The sequence below is a fragment of the Littorina saxatilis genome, linkage group LG11 (genome assembly GCF_037325665.1).
Source record: "Littorina saxatilis isolate snail1 linkage group LG11, US_GU_Lsax_2.0, whole genome shotgun sequence".
Classification (NCBI taxonomy): domain Eukaryota; kingdom Metazoa; phylum Mollusca; class Gastropoda; order Littorinimorpha; family Littorinidae; genus Littorina; species Littorina saxatilis.
In genome coordinates, this window is record NC_090255.1 from 42,174,350 (window position 1) to 42,195,492 (window position 21,143).

At 40.9% G+C, this 21,143-nt stretch overlaps 2 protein-coding genes across 5 annotated transcripts; one reads left to right on the top strand and one right to left on the bottom strand.

Annotated features, from left to right (window-relative positions):
• Window positions 1-80: 80 nt before the first annotated feature.
• Window positions 81-20,759, bottom strand: LOC138980501 (uncharacterized). 4 transcript variants are annotated; one of them, XM_070353382.1, is made up of 7 exons: window positions 20,163-20,759; window positions 10,108-10,161; window positions 9,409-9,465; window positions 8,514-8,567; window positions 6,668-6,828; window positions 3,791-3,973; window positions 81-694 (listed from the first exon to the last, which is right to left on the bottom strand). In XM_070353382.1, the coding sequence occupies exons 1-7, from the start codon at window positions 20,372-20,374 to the stop codon at window positions 276-278; spliced, it is 1,140 nt and encodes a 379-aa protein (XP_070209483.1). In that variant the 5' UTR covers window positions 20,375-20,759; the 3' UTR covers window positions 81-275. The 4 variants fall into 4 exon arrangements, with proteins under 4 accessions (XP_070209483.1, XP_070209485.1, XP_070209482.1 ...); XM_070353384.1 differs by lacking the exon at window positions 20,163-20,759 and adding an exon at window positions 18,618-20,101; XM_070353381.1 differs by lacking the exon at window positions 20,163-20,759 and adding an exon at window positions 16,767-17,054.
• Window positions 13,659-15,656, top strand: LOC138980503 (P2X purinoceptor 7-like). The gene is made up of 4 exons (XM_070353385.1): window positions 13,659-13,841; window positions 14,098-14,270; window positions 14,466-14,529; window positions 14,724-15,656. Exons 1-4 carry the CDS (start codon window positions 13,806-13,808, stop codon window positions 14,979-14,981), a joined length of 531 nt encoding a protein of 176 aa, XP_070209486.1. The 5' UTR covers window positions 13,659-13,805; the 3' UTR covers window positions 14,982-15,656.
• Window positions 20,760-21,143: the final 384 nt, after the last annotated feature.

Sequence of the window (21,143 nt, forward strand, 5' to 3'; positions counted from 1 at the left end):
CAGTAGAACTCTCTCTCTCAGGACTGTTACCATACATCCCCCTGGGGTTTTCCTCACATGAATAGTTTTAACCAATAACCGCCTTATCACGTGCAGTGTCACAGTCCTGAAGAGGTCAAGCTGACCTTTTCCAGAAATAGAGTGTTCTGTTCCCTTAAATCATTGACAGTTTATATATCACTCCATATTGCCGGAGGGAAAACAGAATCCAGTTTAGCACCTAACTCTGACCAGCTTTAAATTTTGTCAAACCAAACGGCTACAGTACTAATTGTTCAAGTCATCGGCTCCCGTTTGATCCTGGACAGGACTTGAGAGAGCAAGTCTCCACCCCTAGATGATTCTGTTTCACTGGTAACCTGCTGCTCTGGCTCAGTGTTGAATTGTGAAGATGCGTTGCTACTGGAGTTTCGTGACGGATCTGTTAGTTTGTCTGACGGGTATTCTTGCTGTGGCGATGGAAAATCTGAACCTGCAGCAGCATTGCCACTGCGCGGTGCTTTTGTGATTTCTCGAGTGAGAAGTCCTGGTTTCACTGAGGACTTTGCTTCACAAAGAAGATTTGTGTCTCTGGTGGGTGGCCATTGTGTTGTGGTGTGGGGTGACCATCCTGTAGGTTCCTGCTTTATGGAGACAAGGTTGGTGGGGACAGCGGGCGTTGATGAATTTTTCCACAGCATACAGGGCACAGGACCTGAAACACAAGATAAGAAAAAGGATAAGGATAAGATTCACATACATTGTAGTCCTGTCAGGTTACCCTCATGGAAATTCGGGCTGCTTTTTCCCTGGGGAAAGCAAGCTGCCATACATGATACGACGCTACCCATTTTTAATTTTTTTTCCTGCATGCGTGTATTCATGTTTCCAAGCCCTGAGACTTTCACTGTGAACTTGGGTTCTTCATCGTGCGCATGCGTGCACACGGGGGTGTTCAGACACCGAGGAGAGTCTGCACAAAGTTGACTCTGGGAAATAAATCCTCGCCGAACGTGGGGATCAAACCCACGCTGATAGCAACAACTGGTTTTGAAGCCAGCGCCGCTACCGACTGAGCTATTTCCGGATAGTTGTTAGATCTATTAGAAAATCTTTGTATGTCTGAAGGGACCACGCTGACCCAGAGAGCCTGCTTGTAATCAGATCTGGCATGGTGCTTGCAGCGCTAACGTCTGGACTATGGCACCCTGCAAGATAAACACGGCCTCATATTTCACCCTTTTTCTTTTTGCTTACCGCCAGTGTGCTTTGTACTCTTGTGTGTGTGCTTTGTACTCTTGTGCGTGTGCTTTTTGGTCAGTTCTTTTTACCTTGAACCCAGATTGTCAAATCATTACTGCCACACATAACGCCTTTCTGTTTTACTACTTTTGGTGTACATTTTGCACCGAGACAGAGAGATCATTTTGTATGACTGGTGCAGAGCCAAGAAATGTGACAGGGAAAACTACAGTATTTCTGACTATAGCCTTTACTGACAACACAATTTTGTCTTTGAGTGACATAACCAAGTCTGCTCCTGCCACCAGGTAAACTAATGTGGAGGTGCTACAGTGGAACCCATCTTTGAAGACCCACTTATTCCAGACTTCATCTGTTTTGAGACCTTGTTTTCTCAGACTTTCTGTTTATAACCTTTGTAAAATCGACTCCCATTTTAAAACTCCTTCCTTTTTTAAATACAATTTTCTCGGATTTGTTGAGGTCTTAAAAGGGGGGTTCCACTGTATCAAGTAGAAGGCGACACGTACCTGGCATTGGATCGCGTTTACCTGTTTGTTTGTTTGTTCGTTCATGGGCTGAAACTCCCACGGCTTTTACATGTATGACCGTTTTTACCCCGCCATTTAGGCAGCCATATGCCGCTTTCGGAGGAAGCATGCTGGGTATTTTCGTTTTTCTATAACCCACCGAACTCTGACATGGATTACAGGATCTTTTTCGTGCGCACTTGGTCTTGTGCTTGCGTGTACACACGCGGGTGTTCGGACACTGAGGAGAGTCTGCACACAAAGCTGACTCTGAGAAATAAATCTCTCGCCGAACGTGGGGACGAACTTGCACTGACAGCGGCCAACTGGATACAAATCCAGCGCGCTACCGACTGAGCTACATCCCCGCCTGCGTTTACCTGTAATTTCCCGTATTTTACCGATTGAGATTCGCCAATACCGATAAAAAAAATGGGTGTGCTTGGTCAGACGTACCGATTGTTAATTGGTTTGACCGGGGTAAAAATAAAGAGTGAAAAATAAAATCCTTTATAAAGAATCCATGGTCTGTACGAGAGAGAGAGAGAGAGAGCAGGCATGGGAATTGTCCGCCGAACGGCGGATTTCCGCCGAATTTTTATTTTGTTCCGCCGAAAAAGCAAAAGTGTCCGCCGAAAAAATAAAGGGGGGAGGCAAACAAATAAAGCACCGGTTACTTTTGCCTTTGCGCAAAAGCCCGCGAAAACTGTCCGTACTTTGTTCACGCACTGCTACCGCCCGCCTCAGTTACTTGAACTTTGAGTGAAACAGCTCGCTGTTGATTCGCGGGCACGCTATAGGATTCGTAGTGTACCTTTGTCTCTTAAAGTCACAAGGCTACAACGATCTGTGTGTGAGGCGAGATCAAAGGCAGGTCCATTGTGATAGCTGGATGGCCTTGTTTATAGACACTGACCTTCTTTCTAGGGGTCATTGACTCAGTTTTAGCTATGAGAGGTGGTTCCCCTTTCATATGAGAGAGGAAACACTTCCTGCACCCGGGTCAGTGACCGAGTTTAACCTATGGGGAGTTTAACCTATGGGGCGGTCTCTTTGATGTCTTGAGAGGAAACTTGGCCAGGGTAGTACATGCACCAGAACTGGTGGACACCATGAAATCGGAGATTGATTGGAGATTGATCAAAATGTACATGTACATGCTTTTACACGACTTTAAATTTTACTTCTAAAATTGTGACAGTAAAGTGAACATTTGAACTATGCCTCTCTCTATTATGAAGCTGTTGAAAACATGCAGAGATTGTACTCTCCAAGGAAAGATCGATGGGACGATCATTTGAAGGTGAGTCGAGTGGGAAAACTTGTCTTAAGACCATTTAGGGTTGAAAACTCCACAGCGAATTGCTGATATAACGAACTAAAATTTATCTCCCTTGAGATTCGTTGTACCCGGACTTCACTGTATAATACATATATATGTATATAATTTTTTTTTCTTCAAAAAAGCAAAAATTGGTACTAAAAACTCTGATTCTAAAAACAGAATTTAATGGCAAACTTGGAGCTCAGATGACACCAGATTGCACCATCTGGGTTCTTTGGAGAATTTTTTTTCCGGGGGGGCATGCCCCCGGACCCCCTTAGTAAGGCTAGGCGCTTCGCGCCGTCGACTTGACGCTTCGCGTCTTCAGTTATACATTTTCCGCCTTTTTTACAATTTTCAATTCCCATGCCTGGAGAGAGAGAGAGAGAGAGAGAGAGAGAGAGAGAGAGAGAGAGAGTAGCATGGCTTGTTATGACAGGTGTCATGTTGATACAATGTTGCCATTGTCTCATGGAAAACAAATTGATGAGGCTTGGTGTCGCAACATAGGTGGTGTTAACGAAACGTCAAGAATGACCCGAATGTATTCCACAGAAAACGTCTGAGTGCCAATGGCATTGATAAACATTGATTTAGTCATTGTTTACGTTTGACTGGTTGCCTTGGCAGGTTGAACGATTTTCGTGAGAGCATTGTGGTCAGCTCATGATGTCATACCGGTTTGAAAGATATCTAGCGCGATCACTGCACATACCTGGCATTGGACTGACTGGGTATGGTGATCCTGGGTCTGGCTGTGTGCTGTCACCCTCTCCTGATATTGGCTGGATATAGTCCCTTGATCCTGGTAATCGATAAACAGTGTCCATTGTCAATGCCATTGTTCCTGGAAGTGCCTGTATGAGTCCTGGGTGTTCGTTGTAGTGTGTGACTCCAGCTGTTAGATGAAAAATTAGTGTTTACAGCCAAATACAGTGTTACCTCCCTATTTTTTTCGCCTTACTGTTCAAAACCTTTGTAACAGGCTTTGTTAGACAATAAACGTAATCTTGTGTGGAAGACAACTCTGTCCCGAGACCAAGTCTGAGTAGCAAGGAGAGAATAAAAACGCTTTGCGTACTCACACTTTGACATGGCTAACCATCATAGCCATGCTTGTGGAGAGATCTACTTCTTTGACAGAAGTGACCGAACAACTATGAATGACATCTCGGTATGTGTGAATGACGTCACAGTCTGTATCTCTTTAAGCATCACATGCTCCATGACGTCTTTCTGTGTCTGCATGCGCGAATAGTTTTTTTTTTTGTTTTCTTTGTCATCTCTCAACACAACTCTGTCCTATTATTTCAGACTCACAGGCCTCATGAACGAGCCAATTTCCAATGGTAGCTAAACTCGCGTATGGAAACAGTACTGTCGTCTGGGATGCCGTTTAAAGTACTCTCAGTGTTGACCAGTTTGTGAAGAGAAGAAACGAGTAACAGCGGGAGAAATGAAAGCCATGTGTGCATTTTTGGGCTTTTGGAGTGACATGCAATAGCTAGTTTGACTCGGTTCTTGTCATGCTCTGGAAGCGTGATACAGCAGTACCTGTGATGTGTGGACCCTACCATGATACAGCAGTACCTGTGATGTGTGGACCCTACCATGATACAGCAGTACCTGTGATGTGTGGACCCTACCATGATACAGCAGTACCTGTGATGTGTGGACCCTACCATGTTACAGCAGTACCTGTGATGTGTGGACCCTACCATGATACAGCAGTACCTGTGATGTGTGGACCCTACCGTGATACAGCAGTATTTGTGATGTGTGGACCCTACCGTGATACAGCAGTACCTGTGATGTGTGGACCCTACCATGATACAGCAGTACCTGTGATGTGTGGACCCTACCATGATACAGCAGTACCTGTGATGTGTGGACCCTACCATGTTACAGCAGTACCTGTGATGTGTGGACCCTACCATGATACAGCAGTACCTGTGATGTGTGGACCCTACCGTGATACAGCAGTTCTTGTGATGTGTGGACCCTACCGTGATACAGCAGTACTTGTGATGTGTGGACCCTACCATGATACAGCAGTACCTGTGATGTGTGGACCCTACCATGATACAGCAGTACCTGTGATGTGTGGACCCTACCATGATACAGCAGTACCTGTGATGTGTGGACCCTACCATGATACAGCCGTACCTGTGCTGTGTGGACCCTACCATGAGAGGACACCTTCTCTTGTCCCTTTTTATATTTAGTCAAGTTTTGACTAAATATTTTAACATCGAGGGGGAATCGAAACGAGGGTCGTGGTGTATGTGCGTATGTGTGTGTGTGCGTGCGTGTGTGTGTGTGTGTAGAGCGATTCAGACTAAACTACAGGACCGATCTTTATGAAATTTGACATGAGAGTTCCTGGGTATGAAATCTCGGAACGTTTTTTTCATTTTTTTGATAAATGTCTTTGATGACGTCATATCCGGCTTTTCGTGAAAGTTGAGGCGGCACTGTCACGCCCTCATTTTTCAACCAAATTGGTTGAAATTTTGGTCAAGTAATCTTCGACGAAGCCCGGGGTTCGGTATTGCATTTCAGCTTGGTGGCTTAAAAATTAATTAATGACTTTGGTCATTAAAAATCTGAAAATTGTAAAAAAAAATAAAAAATTATAAAACGATCCAAATTTACGTTTATCTTATTCTCCATCATTTGCTGATTCCAAAAACATATAAATATGTTATATTCGGATTAAAAACAAGCTCTGAAAATTAAATATATAAAAATTATTATCAAATTTTTTTTTTCGAAATCAATTTAAAAACACTTTCATCTTATTCCTTGTCGGTTCCTGATTCCAAAAATATATAGATATGATATGTTTGGATTAAAAACACGCTCAGAAAGTTAAAACGAAGAGAGGTACAGAAAAGCGTGCTATGCAGCATAGCGTAACCACTACCCCGCTCTTCTTGTCAATTTCACTGCCTATGCCGTGAGCGGTGGACCACGAGTATACGGTCTTGCTGCGTTGCATTGCGTTCAGTTTCATTCTGTGAGTTCGACAGCTACTTGACTAAATATTGTATTTTCGCCTTACGCGACTTGTTATATCTTTCTTTCTTTATTTGGTGTTTAACGTCGTTTTCAACTGTTCAAGGTTATATCGCGATGGGGAAAGGGGGGAGATGGGATAGAGCCACTTGTTAATTGTCTCTTGTTCACAAAAGCACTATCAAAAACTTGCTCCAGGGGCTTGCAACGTAGTACAATATATGACCTTACTGGGAGAATGCAAGTTTCCAGTACAAAGGACTTAACATTTCTTACATACTGCTTGACTAAAATCTTTACAAACATTGACTATATTCTATACAAGAAACACTTAACAAGGGTAAAAGGAGAAACAGAATCCGTTAGTCGCCTCTTACGACATGCTGGGGAGCATCGGGTAAATTCTTCCCCCTAACCCGCGGGGGGAAGTCCCAAGGGTGTCCTTTCATCACAGGTACCACTGTACATACAATCTTGCACATGCTTGCTTAAGTAGGGGCAAAGAAGGAAAGCGTGAGACATAATGAGATGTCAGTGCCTGGTCCAACCAGTGCCTGCAGGTTACAACACTTACGCTGCAAGCTTTTACACGTTCTGTGTAACCGTGACGACTCATGAGGGTACGCTGTCTCCATCTTAACACTCGGTCCCATTGGCCCTGTGCCCAGGGATCCCTCCACCCCAGGTGTCAAGTTGCTCACAACGTTTATGGGGTGCTCATGATGTGTAGAGGCTCTGCAAGTGTCATTTAATAACATTTCAATGTTACCGTGAAATTTTGGCAAACTTGATTGTTGCGATTTTGATGTTTTTGAGCTTAAGACTAAGTAAATCAGTCTCCATGAAAAATATTCTCTGAAAATTAAAAAGGATTGACAGTACATTGTACATAACTTAGGATTCTTTTATCTTTCTATCCATACCAGGAGTGAATATAATACACACTATTTCATCATGAATATAATACACACTATTTCATCATGAATATAATACACACTATTTCATCATGAATATAATACACACTATTTCATCATGAATATAATACACACTATTTCATCATGAATATAATACACACTATTTCATCATGAATATAATACACACTATTTCATCATGAATTTATATAATACACACTATTCCATCATGAAAATTATACACACTATTTCACAATGAAAATAATCAGTTTTGTTCTTCTCCTGACCCGAAAAGCTGTAAAATGATGTATGCTAAAGCTCCACTATGGCGTAGATTTCAAACAAGTGCTGCACATAACAGTTAACATAAGATGATTAGAACTGGATACATGTACTTAATAATAACAGTTAACATCCACTTCTAATTCCTGTTTAGCTCAACCGGAATGAACGTTCCTTTCTAAGCAGGTGGAAAGATTAAATAAAACAAGTGTTTTTTTCTTTTCAAATCTTACAACATTTTTTATTGCTTAACTACCTTCCAGTCTGATCATTAGACTGCAGTGTATCTACCTTGCCTATCTTTAGTGTCAAGCATTGTACATGTTTTTGTTTCACATATAATGCTTGAAATGCTTGTAAGGCCAAAAAAAAAAATGTCTGTTTCTGGTAACATGGCTAAAAAAAATACATAGGGTCGGTAGGTCGGGATTTTTTTAAATTTTTTTTTTTACCCCAAATGTAGACCAATAAAACTAACTTTAAAAATCGCGCAAAGAGACTGGATTCACTATACATAGAGACAAGACACTAACACATTTACAAATCGTCAGCGGACTTTCGTTTTCACACGTTTTTGTTGTTCATTTTCTCACCCTGTCCTTTACCACCAAAAAAAAAAAATAAAAATTTTTGAGTTTGGAAAAAAAAAGTTTAGGGTCGGCACCGAAATTTAGGGTCGGTCGGGTGACCAGAAACAGACAATTTTTTTTTGTGGCCTAATCTTAATTGTTAGTTTGGTTATTATCTCAGTTGTACTTCATAGGTGCATGGGTGGGACTAACAAATGTCATGAATCCTGTAAGTGAAACCGAACCAAAAAAAAGAGAGGCCATAATCGAATCCGGATTTCCGGCATATACCGGAAGAATCCTACCCATGTAGGTGTCTGTAAGCAGTTACTCAGAGAAGTTACAAGTAGAAGCCTATCCACTTGCCTACAGATACAACATTCTACACCCAAGGTTCTACAATTTGAGGGACACACATTCCAGGAAGAGGAACAGGGAACCCCCCTTTTCAGATCCACATTGGCCCCAATTTAAGACCCCCCAATTTAAGACTTCCTTCCTTTTAAGACCTTGTTTTCTCAGACTTTTTGATCATAACCTCTGTAAATTAACCCCCATTTTAAGACTCCCTCCTTTTAAATACCTGATTTTTTTTCACATTTGTTGATGCCTTATAGGGGGGTTCCACTGTAAAAACACAGGATGATGAAATGCGTACCTGTCATCTTGGACCACAGAAGCCTGCATGGCTATCTGCCTTGTCACCTTGCCGCTAAAAGAAAAACGGTTAAGTTATTTGATGCTTTCGTTCAGAAAAATGCATGTGTAAAGCATATGCAATGACAGGAAAACATGCGTCACAGAGCAGTACTTTTACATACTACCTTTGCATGTCGTAATAACATTCAGTGAAAGACTTTTTTTTTTCATTGCCAGAGATACACATCATACAGTAGGCACAAAAATGCAGCTGTGAATTTGTTTTGTCTGGAAGCCAAGGCTAAGCATCTTTCGCTTAGTATTGGATTAGTAGCATCTGAAAAAAAGAGGTAAATTAATTGTGTTTATATCATATGTGACGGAGTCACTGTCAGGTTATGTTCAAATGGATCAAATACGCATAAACCGTGTGTCAACGTTATCCCTTGTTATGTGTGTGCGTGCTTGCTAGTGTGCATGCATGCATGTTTTTTTATTACAGAGCTTTGTGTCTGACATCTCAAAGCCTTCTCTAGTCACACACAAGACGCTACAGTGGAACCCCCTTTCAAGACCTCCACAAATCTGAAAAAATCAGGTCTTAAAACGGGGGTAATTTTACAGAGGTTACGAACAGAAAGTCTGAGAAAACAAGGTCTTAAAAAGGGGGAGTCTTAAATTGGGGAGTCTTAAAAGGGAGGTTCCACTGTAATCCGACGCAGGGGTCAAGGTTGAGGAACAAAGCTGCGCCCAAAAGTATGGTACTGCTGCAACTGTTCTGACTGTTATGGGTGTCATTCAGATTCTAGCTCCACAGAGTAAACAGCACACTATATATAAGCGCTAAAGCAGAGGTTTTTGTCAATTCATTTTTTTCAGAGTAGATATCACATACAAATATATAAATAGATTACCTGACAGGATTACCATGTGTTGAAGTACAGTTTGCTGAGGTGGTTGTGTTTCCAAAGCTGAAAATAAAAGCAAGCCACTGAGGTGACATAATTGTGTGAGCTGCCCATGTGTGCTCCTGTCTGTGAGTGAGTGAGTGTGTGTGTGTGTGTGTCTGTGAGTGAGTGAGTGAGTGTGTGTGTCTGTGAGTGAGTGAGTGAGTGTGTGTCTGTGAGTGAGTGAGTGAGTGAGTGAGTGTGTGTGTCTGTGAGTGAGTGTGTGTGTGTATGTGTGTGTGTGTGTCTGTGTCTCTGTGTGTGTGTGTGTGTGCACAGGTGGTTGTGGAGGAGAGGGAGGAGCAAGGAATGAATGGAAGGAACTTCAAATAATTCAAAAAGTTTCTACACAGCTACTACAATTCTGAGTAACCTGCTGCAGCACAGCTGGTCTGGGCTAAAACAAAATGGGTCAATATAGGTGGGGAAGAAAGTGTTAACAAAGGAAATCAAATTCACAGTTGAGTTAAAAGGAGCACAAAAAAACAACAAGAACATAAACAAGAAAACAAATGCACAAAACAAAAGGTAAAAACAATCTTTCAAACAATCATTGCTCTCTAAAGTTGCGCTAGGCGATACCATATTTTCTAATGGACAGAAACATTAAAAGCAACTAGCGTGCATGAAATAAAATTAAATGCATGAAATAAAAAGTTGAATTACCTGTCAGGACTTTTTGTTAAAACTGTGCTTGCCATCTCCTTTGTTGCTTCATAACTGAAGTAAAAACAGAAAAAAGATGACTGCATTTTTAACTTTTGATCATGCACCATTTTTGTCTCAGTCTGAGTGATAAAACTAACAAAGTACAGTCACACCTGTCTCAGTCTGAGTGATAAAACTAACAAAATACAGTCACACCTGTCTCAGTCTGAGTGATAAAACTAACAAAGTACAGTCACACCTGTCTCAGTCTGAGTGATAAAACTAACAAAATACAGTCACACCTGTCTCAGTCTGAGTGATAAAACTAACAAAGTACAGTCACACCTGTCTCAGTCTGAGTGATAAAACTAACAAAATACAGTCACACCTGTCTCAGTATGAGTGATAAAACTAACAAAATACAGTCACACCTGTCTCAGTCTGAGTGATAAAACTAACAAAGTACAGTCACACCTGTCTCAGTCTGAGTGATAAAACTAACAAAGTACAGTCACACCTGTCTCAGTCTGAGTGATAAAACTAACAAAGTAGTCACACCTGTCTCAGTCTGAGTGATAAAACTAACAAAGTAGTCACACCTGTCTCAGTATGAGTGATAAAACTAACAAAGTAGTCACACCTGTCTCAGTATGAGTGATAAAACTAACAAAGTAGTCACACCTGTCTCAGTCTGAGTGATAAAACTAACAAAGTAGTCACACCTGTCTCAGTCTGAGTGATAAAACTAACAAAATAGTCACACCTGTCTCAGTATGAGTGATAAAACTAACAAAGTAGTCACACCTGTCTCAGTCTGAGTGATAAAACTAACAAAGTAGTCACACCTGTCTCAGTCTGAGTGATAAAACTAACAAAATACAGTCACACCTGTCTCAGTCTGAGTGATAAAACTAACAAAGTAGTCACACCTGTCTCAGTCTGAGTGATAAAACTAACAAAATACAGTCACACCTGTCTCAGTATGAGTGATAAAACTAACAAAATACAGTCACACCTGTCTCAGTATGAGTGATAAAACTAACAAAATACAGTCACACCTGTCTCAGTATGAGTGATAAAACTAACAAAATACAGTCACACCTGTCTCAGTCTGAGTGATAAAACTAACAAAGTAGCCACACCTGTCTCAGTCTGAGTGATAAAACTAACAAAATACAGTCACACCTGTCTCAGTCTGAGTGATAAAACTAACAAAATACAGTCACACCTGTCTCAGTCTGAGTGATAAAACTAACAAAGTAGTCACACCTGTCTCAGTCTGAGTGATAAAACTAACAAAATACAGTCACACCTGTCTCAGTCTGAGTGATAAAACTAACAAAATACAGTCACACCTGTCTCAGTCTGAGTGATAAAACTAACAAAGTACAGTCACACCTGTCTCAGTCTGAGTGATAAAACTAACAAAGTAGTCACACCTGTCTCAGTATGAGTGATAAAACTAACAAAGTACAGTCACACCTGTCTCAGTCTGAGTGATAAAACTAACAAAATACAGTCACACCTGTCTCAGTCTGAGTGATAAAACTAACAAAATACAGTCACACCTGTCTCAGTCTGAGTGATAAAACTAACAAAATAGTCACACCTGTCTCAGTCTGAGTGATAAAACTAACAAAGTAGTCACACCTGTCTCAGTCTGAGTGATAAAACTAACAAAATACAGTCACACCTGTCTCAGTCTGAGTGATAAAACTAACAAAATACAGTCACACCTGTCTCAGTCTGAGTGATAAAACTAACAAAGTACAGTCACACCTGTCTCCATTGACCACTGTCGGGTCGCTTCCTTGGGTGGTCATCGTAGCCACTAAGACAGGTGGTCAGTTTGGAAAGGTGAATTATTTGGAAAAACAACCTTATCAGAGATCCTTTGGTGCAGTTGTAATCGACAGGTGGTCGTTATCAAGAGGTGGTCGGTATACAGAGCTTCTTCTTCTTCAGCGTTCCAGAATTGTCTGGTTACGTGTGAGCTCGTTTTGCCCATTTGGGTTCCCCACATTATACTCTGAGAGCATAGTCAGCTTCACTCCGCTTTCGTTGGGTAGGCATGCTGGGTATTTTCGTGTTTCTATAACCCACCGAACTCTGACATGGATTACAGGATCTTTTCCGTGCGCACTTCGTCTTGTGCTTGCGTGTACAGCAGGTCTGCACATAAGTCTTTCTTTCTTTCTTTATTTGGTGTTTAACGTCGTTTTCAACCACGAAGGTTATATCGCGACGGGGAAAGGGGGGAGATGGGATAGAGCCACTTGTCAATTGTTTCTTGTTCACAAAAGCACTAATCAAAAATTTGCTCCAGGGGCTTGCAACGTAGTACAATATATTACCTTACTGGGAGAATGCAAGTTTCCAGTACAAAGGACTTAACATTTCTTACATACGGCTTGACCAAAATCTTTACAAAAATTGACTATATTCTATACAAGAAACACTTAACAAGGGTAAAAGGAGAAAGAGAATCCGTTAGTCACCTCTTACGACATGCTGGGGAGCATCGGGTAAATTCTTCCCTCTAACCGGCGGGGGGTTGCACATAAGTTGACCTGGGAGATCGGAAAAATCTCAACTCTTACCAGACGGCAGCGACCGGGATTCGAACTCACGACCTCCCGATTAGGAGGCCGACGTCTTACCACAACGCCCGTAACTTGTGTTTCATCTTGCTAGATCTAGATTAAAGGCATATGTACGCGCTCCCGTGTTTACAAAGTGTAGTTTGCCCATAATCGATGTCAAACGCACCATAAGACCATGTAATGACGATATGTCGCCATGCGCGGACCATATACATGCATTACAGCTTGTTTTAGAGTCTCAAAAACTTTGGATGTAAACAAACGCACATCGACACGGGAACTAACTCCTCCTCAGCCGAGTTAGTTCCCTTGTTGACCCAATTACTGCGGCCCTACTGTTCCTACTTCCGTTTCCGGCTAAGTTTCATGATCAGTTCCAACGAAATAGAATCGAAACTTCATGGATTCAGTAAGTGGTTTTATTCCTACAATGTGCAATACCTGACGTATTGATAGTAGATTACTCTCTTGGTGATTACAGATCTTATAGTGAAGGCAGAGTATCAGTTGCCATGATCAATTTTCATGTGTTTTTACAAGTGGAACACAGTCACAGTCACAGTGTCAGCCACAGGCACAGTCCACAGTCACGATACGATACGATAACAGATGATTTCAGGCCGCGAGGCCTATATCTGATCTTTTGATCAGTAACATGGCTACCCAACTTTGAGCTTGCCCTACACGGTCTTTTGACAGTGTGAGTGTCATTGATTGCTGGCTGCATTGTATATTTGGCCAAGGGTGATCATTTGTAGGTTAAATGTTATTTTTACTTATTACATTTTACCCACATGTTCAATTTTTTGGTATTCGGACATAAAGGCCAAAAAGAGTAGGCAGACAACTTGAACATTTGTGCATGATCATAATAGTTATCTCTTCATAAAAACAAAATATTATTCACATGTCTACAATCTGAGATTTTGCTTTGTTAAATATTTTCAGGCAAGCTCTTTGGGACGTGGCAGGGGTGGACGTGGCAGAGGTGGAAGAGGTGGTGGTGCTAGCACAAGTAGAGGAGGGCGTGGACGTTCAGCTGCAAGAGGCTCAACTTCGAGGGGACGTGGGAGGGGTGCACGTGGCCGAGGTCGTGGTTACACCCTCGATCCCATGGAAGGACAGGCCGAAAGGCAAGAACGACTGAGGGTATGTCTGTTTTTTAAATTAATGTTATATGGCATGGAGACAATTTACGAAGAACAATGATGATTGTGTCTGTTGTGTCAGAACTGGGTTCAAGATTTATTTTGCCTTTGTATGCATTCTCAGTACTGTTGTGCACATGGCATGTAGGTCTAGATTCCAACCGTGTCAAAGTGTGTCACTACCTTTCCCCTCAATATCCAATGTAAATAATGCAAATCATGTCTGTTGACGTTTTTGCTTCTTTCTTGGGTTGTAGGCAACGATCGCCAACTCCTCCACGGAGGAGTTAAGGGGCTTGGCCCTGAAGATGGTCGAAGCCCAGCCAGGCCTCTTGCGCGACCTCCTTGAGGATGCAGACGATGGGGCGAGCCCGCCACCATCTGCAGGCAGCCGCACCTACCCGTGGTGGTGCAAATGTACGCTTTGCAGGTATGGGACATCTAATAATTATTTTGCTTTCTCACAGAGAACTTTGAAAGATTGTAGTATAGCCTATAGGTTTTTTATTTGCTTGTGAGTATCATGTTATCATTTGATTGCTTGTTGTGCATTCCAAATTTATTTTACAATTTTCTTGTGTAGAATTACAGAAGTTGAAAAGTTTGTACTGGATTGTGTTCACAGAGAGATGCCAACGTCCCCAGAGAGGAAGTGCTGCAAAAAGCTGCATTGCATTTCTCGACTGCCAGTAAGTTAAAATATATTCCTGTCAATACCTTCTTTGATATAATATGTATATGTTTTAATATTATTATTATTATTATTATTATAAAGCCCCATCCCCCACTTGCCCCTCCACCCCTCCCATAAAAAGTGAAACTAGACGAGCTATTAGTATTCATTAAACAAAACATTAAACAAACATTTCTGTATTTTTTACAGGAAATGGAAGTCATTACTAACACATTTGTGTTGCATCTGGCTCGGCGGCAGCGGAAGGAAATCCTGGTCTTCCAGGATGACGATACCCAGAATGCTGCCAACCGGCATGCGGCGTATCGCCAATTTGTTATCTGGCAGTTCGGGAGGCTGGGGACGGGCAATCGGCGTGTTGTCCCATCCTGTTGTACTTGGCACACCAGGGACAAATTTCCCAGCACTTCAGGGTATGTGGGGTTCAAACCAGCCCGCATTTCCTGAAGTGTCTGTTACATTTGTTGAATTTTTTTTTCCTTGTACCAGGTGCAACAGGATGGGACAACATGTCCATTGTGTAATTTGAGTCACATTGCAGTGAAATATTATGTGCCATATAATTTTTTTTATTTTTTATACATGTACAGTAAAATCTGTAATGTGCAATTCCATCTTAGAACAACTTTGCTAATGTCAGCGACACTTGGGTTTCACTGTAATGTACTCTTGTACTTTATATTTTGTCACAAGCTTTACTGCAACTGAGAGGTGTGCGTGCAGTTTGTTTACAGGTGTCTGGCAAGAACAGTCAGGTGTTGTCCATGATGTATACTTGTGTGACAATTGAAGTATTGCGTTTAGTTTTAAAACTGATCTTGTTGGTCATAAACTATGTAGACAGTGCATGTGACAATTCAGTATTTGTATAAGGACCAAGAGCAACATGAAGGCAGTCTGATTGTACTGTTTATTTGCTCTTTAGATATTACACAATTTGAATTTCATATGTACTTGCATGTGTTTGCCCCACTCACTAGATTTCTGAAAGTTTTGCTGCTTCCAAAACTTCAGCATACATTCCCCATGATATAGCAGTATGAAATAAATGTTCAAAAATGTATACATTGTGTACAGGCAGGAGTGGTATCTCATTTAGACTGCAAGTCTTGATCTTGGTGTTCTGCCTTCATTGGAATTTATGAAAATACATTTCTTCAGTGAAAAGAATGCTGAAGAGAAACCTAGCATGTATTTGAGTGTATTCAATGTATTTACCTAGATTACAGAAAGCACAAGAAAACAGAAATATAATATATAATACACATTTTATTTACATCTCAATACAATGTTTGACATATCAGGTCTTCATTCTCATTGTATGTCACAAAATTAATAAAAGCAAGAAAAAGATCAAAGTCAAGTACGATATAAGACTAAAATAATGTAATAAAGGCGGCTCAAATTGAAAATACTGGCTGTTGACACAGTGAAGGGGTGCCAATGCATCTACGTACACTATTAGGCCAAAAAAAAAAATAGGTGTGGTTACGGTAACATAGCCAAAAAAAAATAGGGTAGGTAGGTAGGCAATCACTTTTTTTTTTTTTTTTTAACTTTTTTTTCTAATGTGTACAAATTAAACCTACTTGACAGGGAAATAAGTGTGCGACACGGGCGCTTTCGCTTTCATTGCGTTTTTCGTACTCGGTTTTTTTTTTTTTTTTTTGACAAATGTAATAAAAAGTTATAGGATCGGCCCCTAAAAATAGGGTAGGTCGGGTTACCGTAACCACACCTATTTTTTTTTTAGGCCTTATCACTGTAGGTGATTTCTTGAAAATGTGTGTAGCTTGTTCGAGGCCACGAGATAGTGAGTATTCTATAAAATAGCAAAGTTCAAACCGAACAAGAAGTCTTAAAACATGTCAAGAAGCCAACACACTTTCATAATAGAACTAACAAGACCATTCTCAGAGAGCAACATTGCGTAATACTACCATAAATGGATGTTTTGGGTGACAGTACCTCGATCTTGTCCGCGAATTTTGGCGTGTGGGAACCGAGTGGGAACCGAACACAAAGGGTCAGGGCACCGAACACAAAGCGTAGGGGAACCGTCATAGTGTCACCGGTGTGGTTTTATACTGATCAATACTCCTAACTATGATTCACTCAGTTACTCTAGTTTAATTCTATCAGGAGGCTAGCCTAACAATTTTACTAGGATACACGAGGCTTACTTGAGTTGATTGTGGAAGCAGAATAAGTTCAATACAAACGAAAACTTACCAGTCTAACAAGACCTTACAGAACTTAGTGTGGCCGGCTGCTGACTTCGGGAAGCCCAGGTGCTTTCTAATTCGTTCCCAGCGTGTGAATTCCCCGAGCAAATGCACACGCGTTATGGCAGCTTTCTGGATGTTGGCATTGCGCATCCTTTTCCTGTCGGAAAGTGTCAGGCATGGCTTTTTTTGCATTTCGCGAAGAGCGGCTTTTGTCGCCGAAGACGCCATTTTGGAACACAGGGAACGGGTCTGACTAATTACTACGCGACCGCACGCGACCACACGCGACCTTGCACTACCTTGCGCGACCTCAAACTAAAGCATGTACATGTAATATTTTTTATATATATAGTATCTTCACAGCAGTGTCTGTCTTTATACCAAGTTTTAAGTCAAAGAAATTAAAAATAACGGAGTTATAATGTATTTTGCGACGAGCTATCGAGCGAAAGTGAAAGCATCGTGCTTCAGCGTCCGACCATGTTCGCATTGATTGAAGAACGCAGGCTCAATGCGAACATGGTCGGACGCAGATATCCGATTCTTACACTTTTGCTCGCTAGCTCTTCGAAAATACATCATAACTTCCTTATGTTTTATATGTCTGACTTAAAACTTAGTACAAAGTATAATAATGTTGTGAAGATACTAGATATATAAACATATTACATGAACAATATTTAGTTTGAGGTTGATCCTACGTTCTTAAATCAATGCGAACATGGTCGGACGCTGAACCACGATGATTTCACTTTCGCTTGATAGCTCGTCGCAAAATACATTATAACTCCGTTATTTTTAATTTCTTTGACTTAAAACTTGGTATAAAGTCAGATAATGTTGTGAAGATACTATATATATAAAAATATGACATGTACATGCTTTAGTTTGAGGTCGCGCAAGGTAGTGCAAGGTCGCGTGTGGTCGCGTACGGTCGCGTAGTAATTAGTCAGACCGCAGGGAACCGCTCATCTACGGGCCAAATGACACCTCTAAATTCAACTAATTTATTGATCCAAATTGAGTTTCCATCATAAAAAAAATGGAGAAGAATTATAATGATAATACAAAAACCTAAAAATTAAGATGAATAATAACATTCCTTGACCCAAGCGACAACAAGTGCGCAATAGGCAAATCTATAAATAGGACGATCCAGATGAAAATGAAAATGAACATATCTCAACATTGAAGGGGTCCTAGACCACAATATTTTGCAGGGAACTTAATTTAGCATGTCTCCAGCTGTTGGTATAGCAATTAGCGTGTATATTCATCGAGTTAATATGCCTTTAAGTATCAAAGTCTGTTGTATGGATACTTGAGCCGCGATTCTTGTGTATCACAAGAACGTACAACAGGCAAAGGCACAATCTATTAAATTATGCCTCAGCCATTTAGACAAAAGAGATAGGTGCCAGGTGTGCTAACAAAAAGACCTGGACAATATTGTTTTTCGGGCAGCATATAATAATTATGATTGATTACTGACAGTCATGAGCTGCTGAAGGTACGCATCAATTAAATTGTGATGCCAAACCTCAATGGCTTCAAACACGCACTGGTCAGAAAATGTTTGTAAAAGTTAACTTGTAAAACTAGCTTATATTAATATGCTCTTCTGTGTGGAATAAACCCTATTGGTATTCCAAGTTCTCGCAAGCGCATGCAAACTTCAAAGCGTAGCAAAGCTTGATGTACGGCTATCAAAGGTAGAAGATCGTAGTTCTTGTAACTTTCGAATCATAATTGAAAGAGAATGTCTCGCAAATATCTCGTGAAAGCTGCTCAGATGCCTAAAAGTTATACTGGGCAAAAACACAAAACCAGAGGCCTTAGGTAGGCATGAACTTACTGGTCCATGAGATACTTGGCTAGTTGTGGGTTCTGAGTGAAACCCAGTTCTTGCTGCACCTCATTTCATCTGGAAACACACTTTCCAATGAATATGTACATCTCTGTCATTTGTGCTCTGCGCTCCCTCTTTCGTCACAACCTTTCCTCTGCTGACAGCCTTTTTCTACGCGTAGGTTTGTGTTGTATTTCCGTATTTTCCTCCATTTTGCTAGCCTACTGTTCTTCTTCTGATGAGACACCGGGGTAATCTTGAACTTTAGCCTGTTAAATTCATAGCTCATAATTCATAGGCATTTAAGTCTCCAAATTTGTAGAACCTGCACTTGTAATCATAACAAGTCATTTTAGATCCCTTTGAAGTTACGGAATGAACTCCGATGAACTGTACGAATGCATTTCGTTTACATGGGTCAAAGAAGGAATTATCCGTATGAGCAGACAACTCTTTCGTGTAAATGATGTCCCATGGTTGACAACGTATGCCATTTTCGGTGCATTTTTGTCGATTGAACAACGAAATTAATTAATTATGCAGTATTGGCGTTAACCGGCAATTACTGGTATTTTACCAGTTGAAACGAGAAAATACCGGAACAAAATTGGCCGTCCGTATGACCTACCGGTTGATTTTTAGAACTACCGAGGTTTTTTCGCCGGTAAAATAAACAACAACAATAGTACTCTGAGTCCGTCGCGATATAACCTTGAATGGTTGAAAACGACGTTAAACACCAAATAAAGAAAGAAAGAAAGTACTCTGAGTTGGATTCTTACTGGTTCCAATGACCAGCCTACCGTTTTTTTCTGGACTGTTTGCATTATAAAAGTTTGCGTACAGGTTTGAAAAAATACCAGCGCCATTACTGAATAAGTGAATTATGCTTAAGTTTGGAGCTCAATCTCACGACAAATGTTCTTTCATCTTTGGCTTGCTTAGGCCTAAAAAAAAAAATAGGTGTGGTTACGGTAACCCGACCTACCCTAATTTTAGGGGCCGATCCTATAACTTTTTATTACATTTGTCACAAAAAAAAAAAAAAAAAAAAAAAAAAAACAGTGCAAAAAACGCAATGAAAGCGAAAGCGCCCGAGTCGCACACTTATTTCCCTGTCAAGTAGGTTTAATTTGTACACATTAGAAAAAAAAGTTAAAAAAAAAAAAGTGATTGCCTACCTACCTACCCTATTTTGTTTGGCTATGTTACCGTAACCACACCTATTTTTTTTTTTTTTTTGCCTTACAATGGACTTGTATCAAAAATAAGTAAAGAATGTCACTGGAATCTGAGCTATGAATTTAACACGCTAAAGTTCAAGAATTACCATCACCGGTTCGAGTCTGCGATTTCAACAATGATCAGGGTTCTGCTAAAAATTGATGCAGATAACAATAGGAACTTCGTCGATCGATAATGCAGACGGCCATTTTCAGGGCACGTAACGCCAAAACGTACCAGTGGGTAGTCGTTCGTGGCATTAATTACCAACAAAATCAGGGATTCCGCGGTTTGGGAATGGGACAATTAAATCCGGGGTAAACTTACTGGTCCAACAGATATCTGGCCAATTGCGGGTTCTGCGTGAAACCCAGCTCCTTCTTCATCTCATTCCATCTAGATATAGATTTTCCAACGAAAATGTACATGTCCCTCATCTGAGATGCTCGTGCCCTCTTTCGCATTTTCTTTTCCTCCTCTGAAAAGACATGTCTCCTTTTTCGTTTGGGTTGCCGTTCTGATGCCATGCCTTCATCCATTGTGTCGACCTACTGTTCTTCCTGAGATCAGCCAGTCTGTATTGCTATTTCCACTTCAACATCGCTGACATCGATGCTATCTTGCTACACTATCTCTGGTTTGCACAAGAAGTTCGCTTGGATTGACATTATCAGGGGAAATAATTACAAAATAAATGACCATTCGGATAAGTGGATTATCGTTCATAGAAATAATTATCTACAAATTCACCGAATGGGAATAATTATGTAATTTGGGAATGGGACAAATGTTTAGAAACAAACTTAACGTATTGGCTAGAAGAAACTATCCTAGTTGTGGATTGTGAGCAAAACTTCTTCAACTCATTACAAAAGTTCCAATAAAAATGTACCGTTCCTCAAGTTCCCTCCGTCGCTTTTTCTCCTTCTCTTCAGTCGGCGACTCAGAAAGTCAAGATCAAGTTGGATTTGTTTAGCCTACGCGCGTGTGTGCATGTGTGTTAGACATATACATAGACATAGAACACTGTATTATCTCAATTACGAGAAACTCGGGTGTGGTGAATCATAATAAACAACATAAAACGTAAGAACATCAATAAAATATCAAATACTCAGCTCATAATAGTGTGTCGGTGGTAAGGGGGGATGGGGGGTGCACACACACACACACACCGTCGAACACACGCACACACAGACACAGACACACAGACACACACCGGCACACACGCACGCACGGCGCACACACACACACACACACACACGCACACCATCGAACACACACACAGTCGAACACACACATAACATC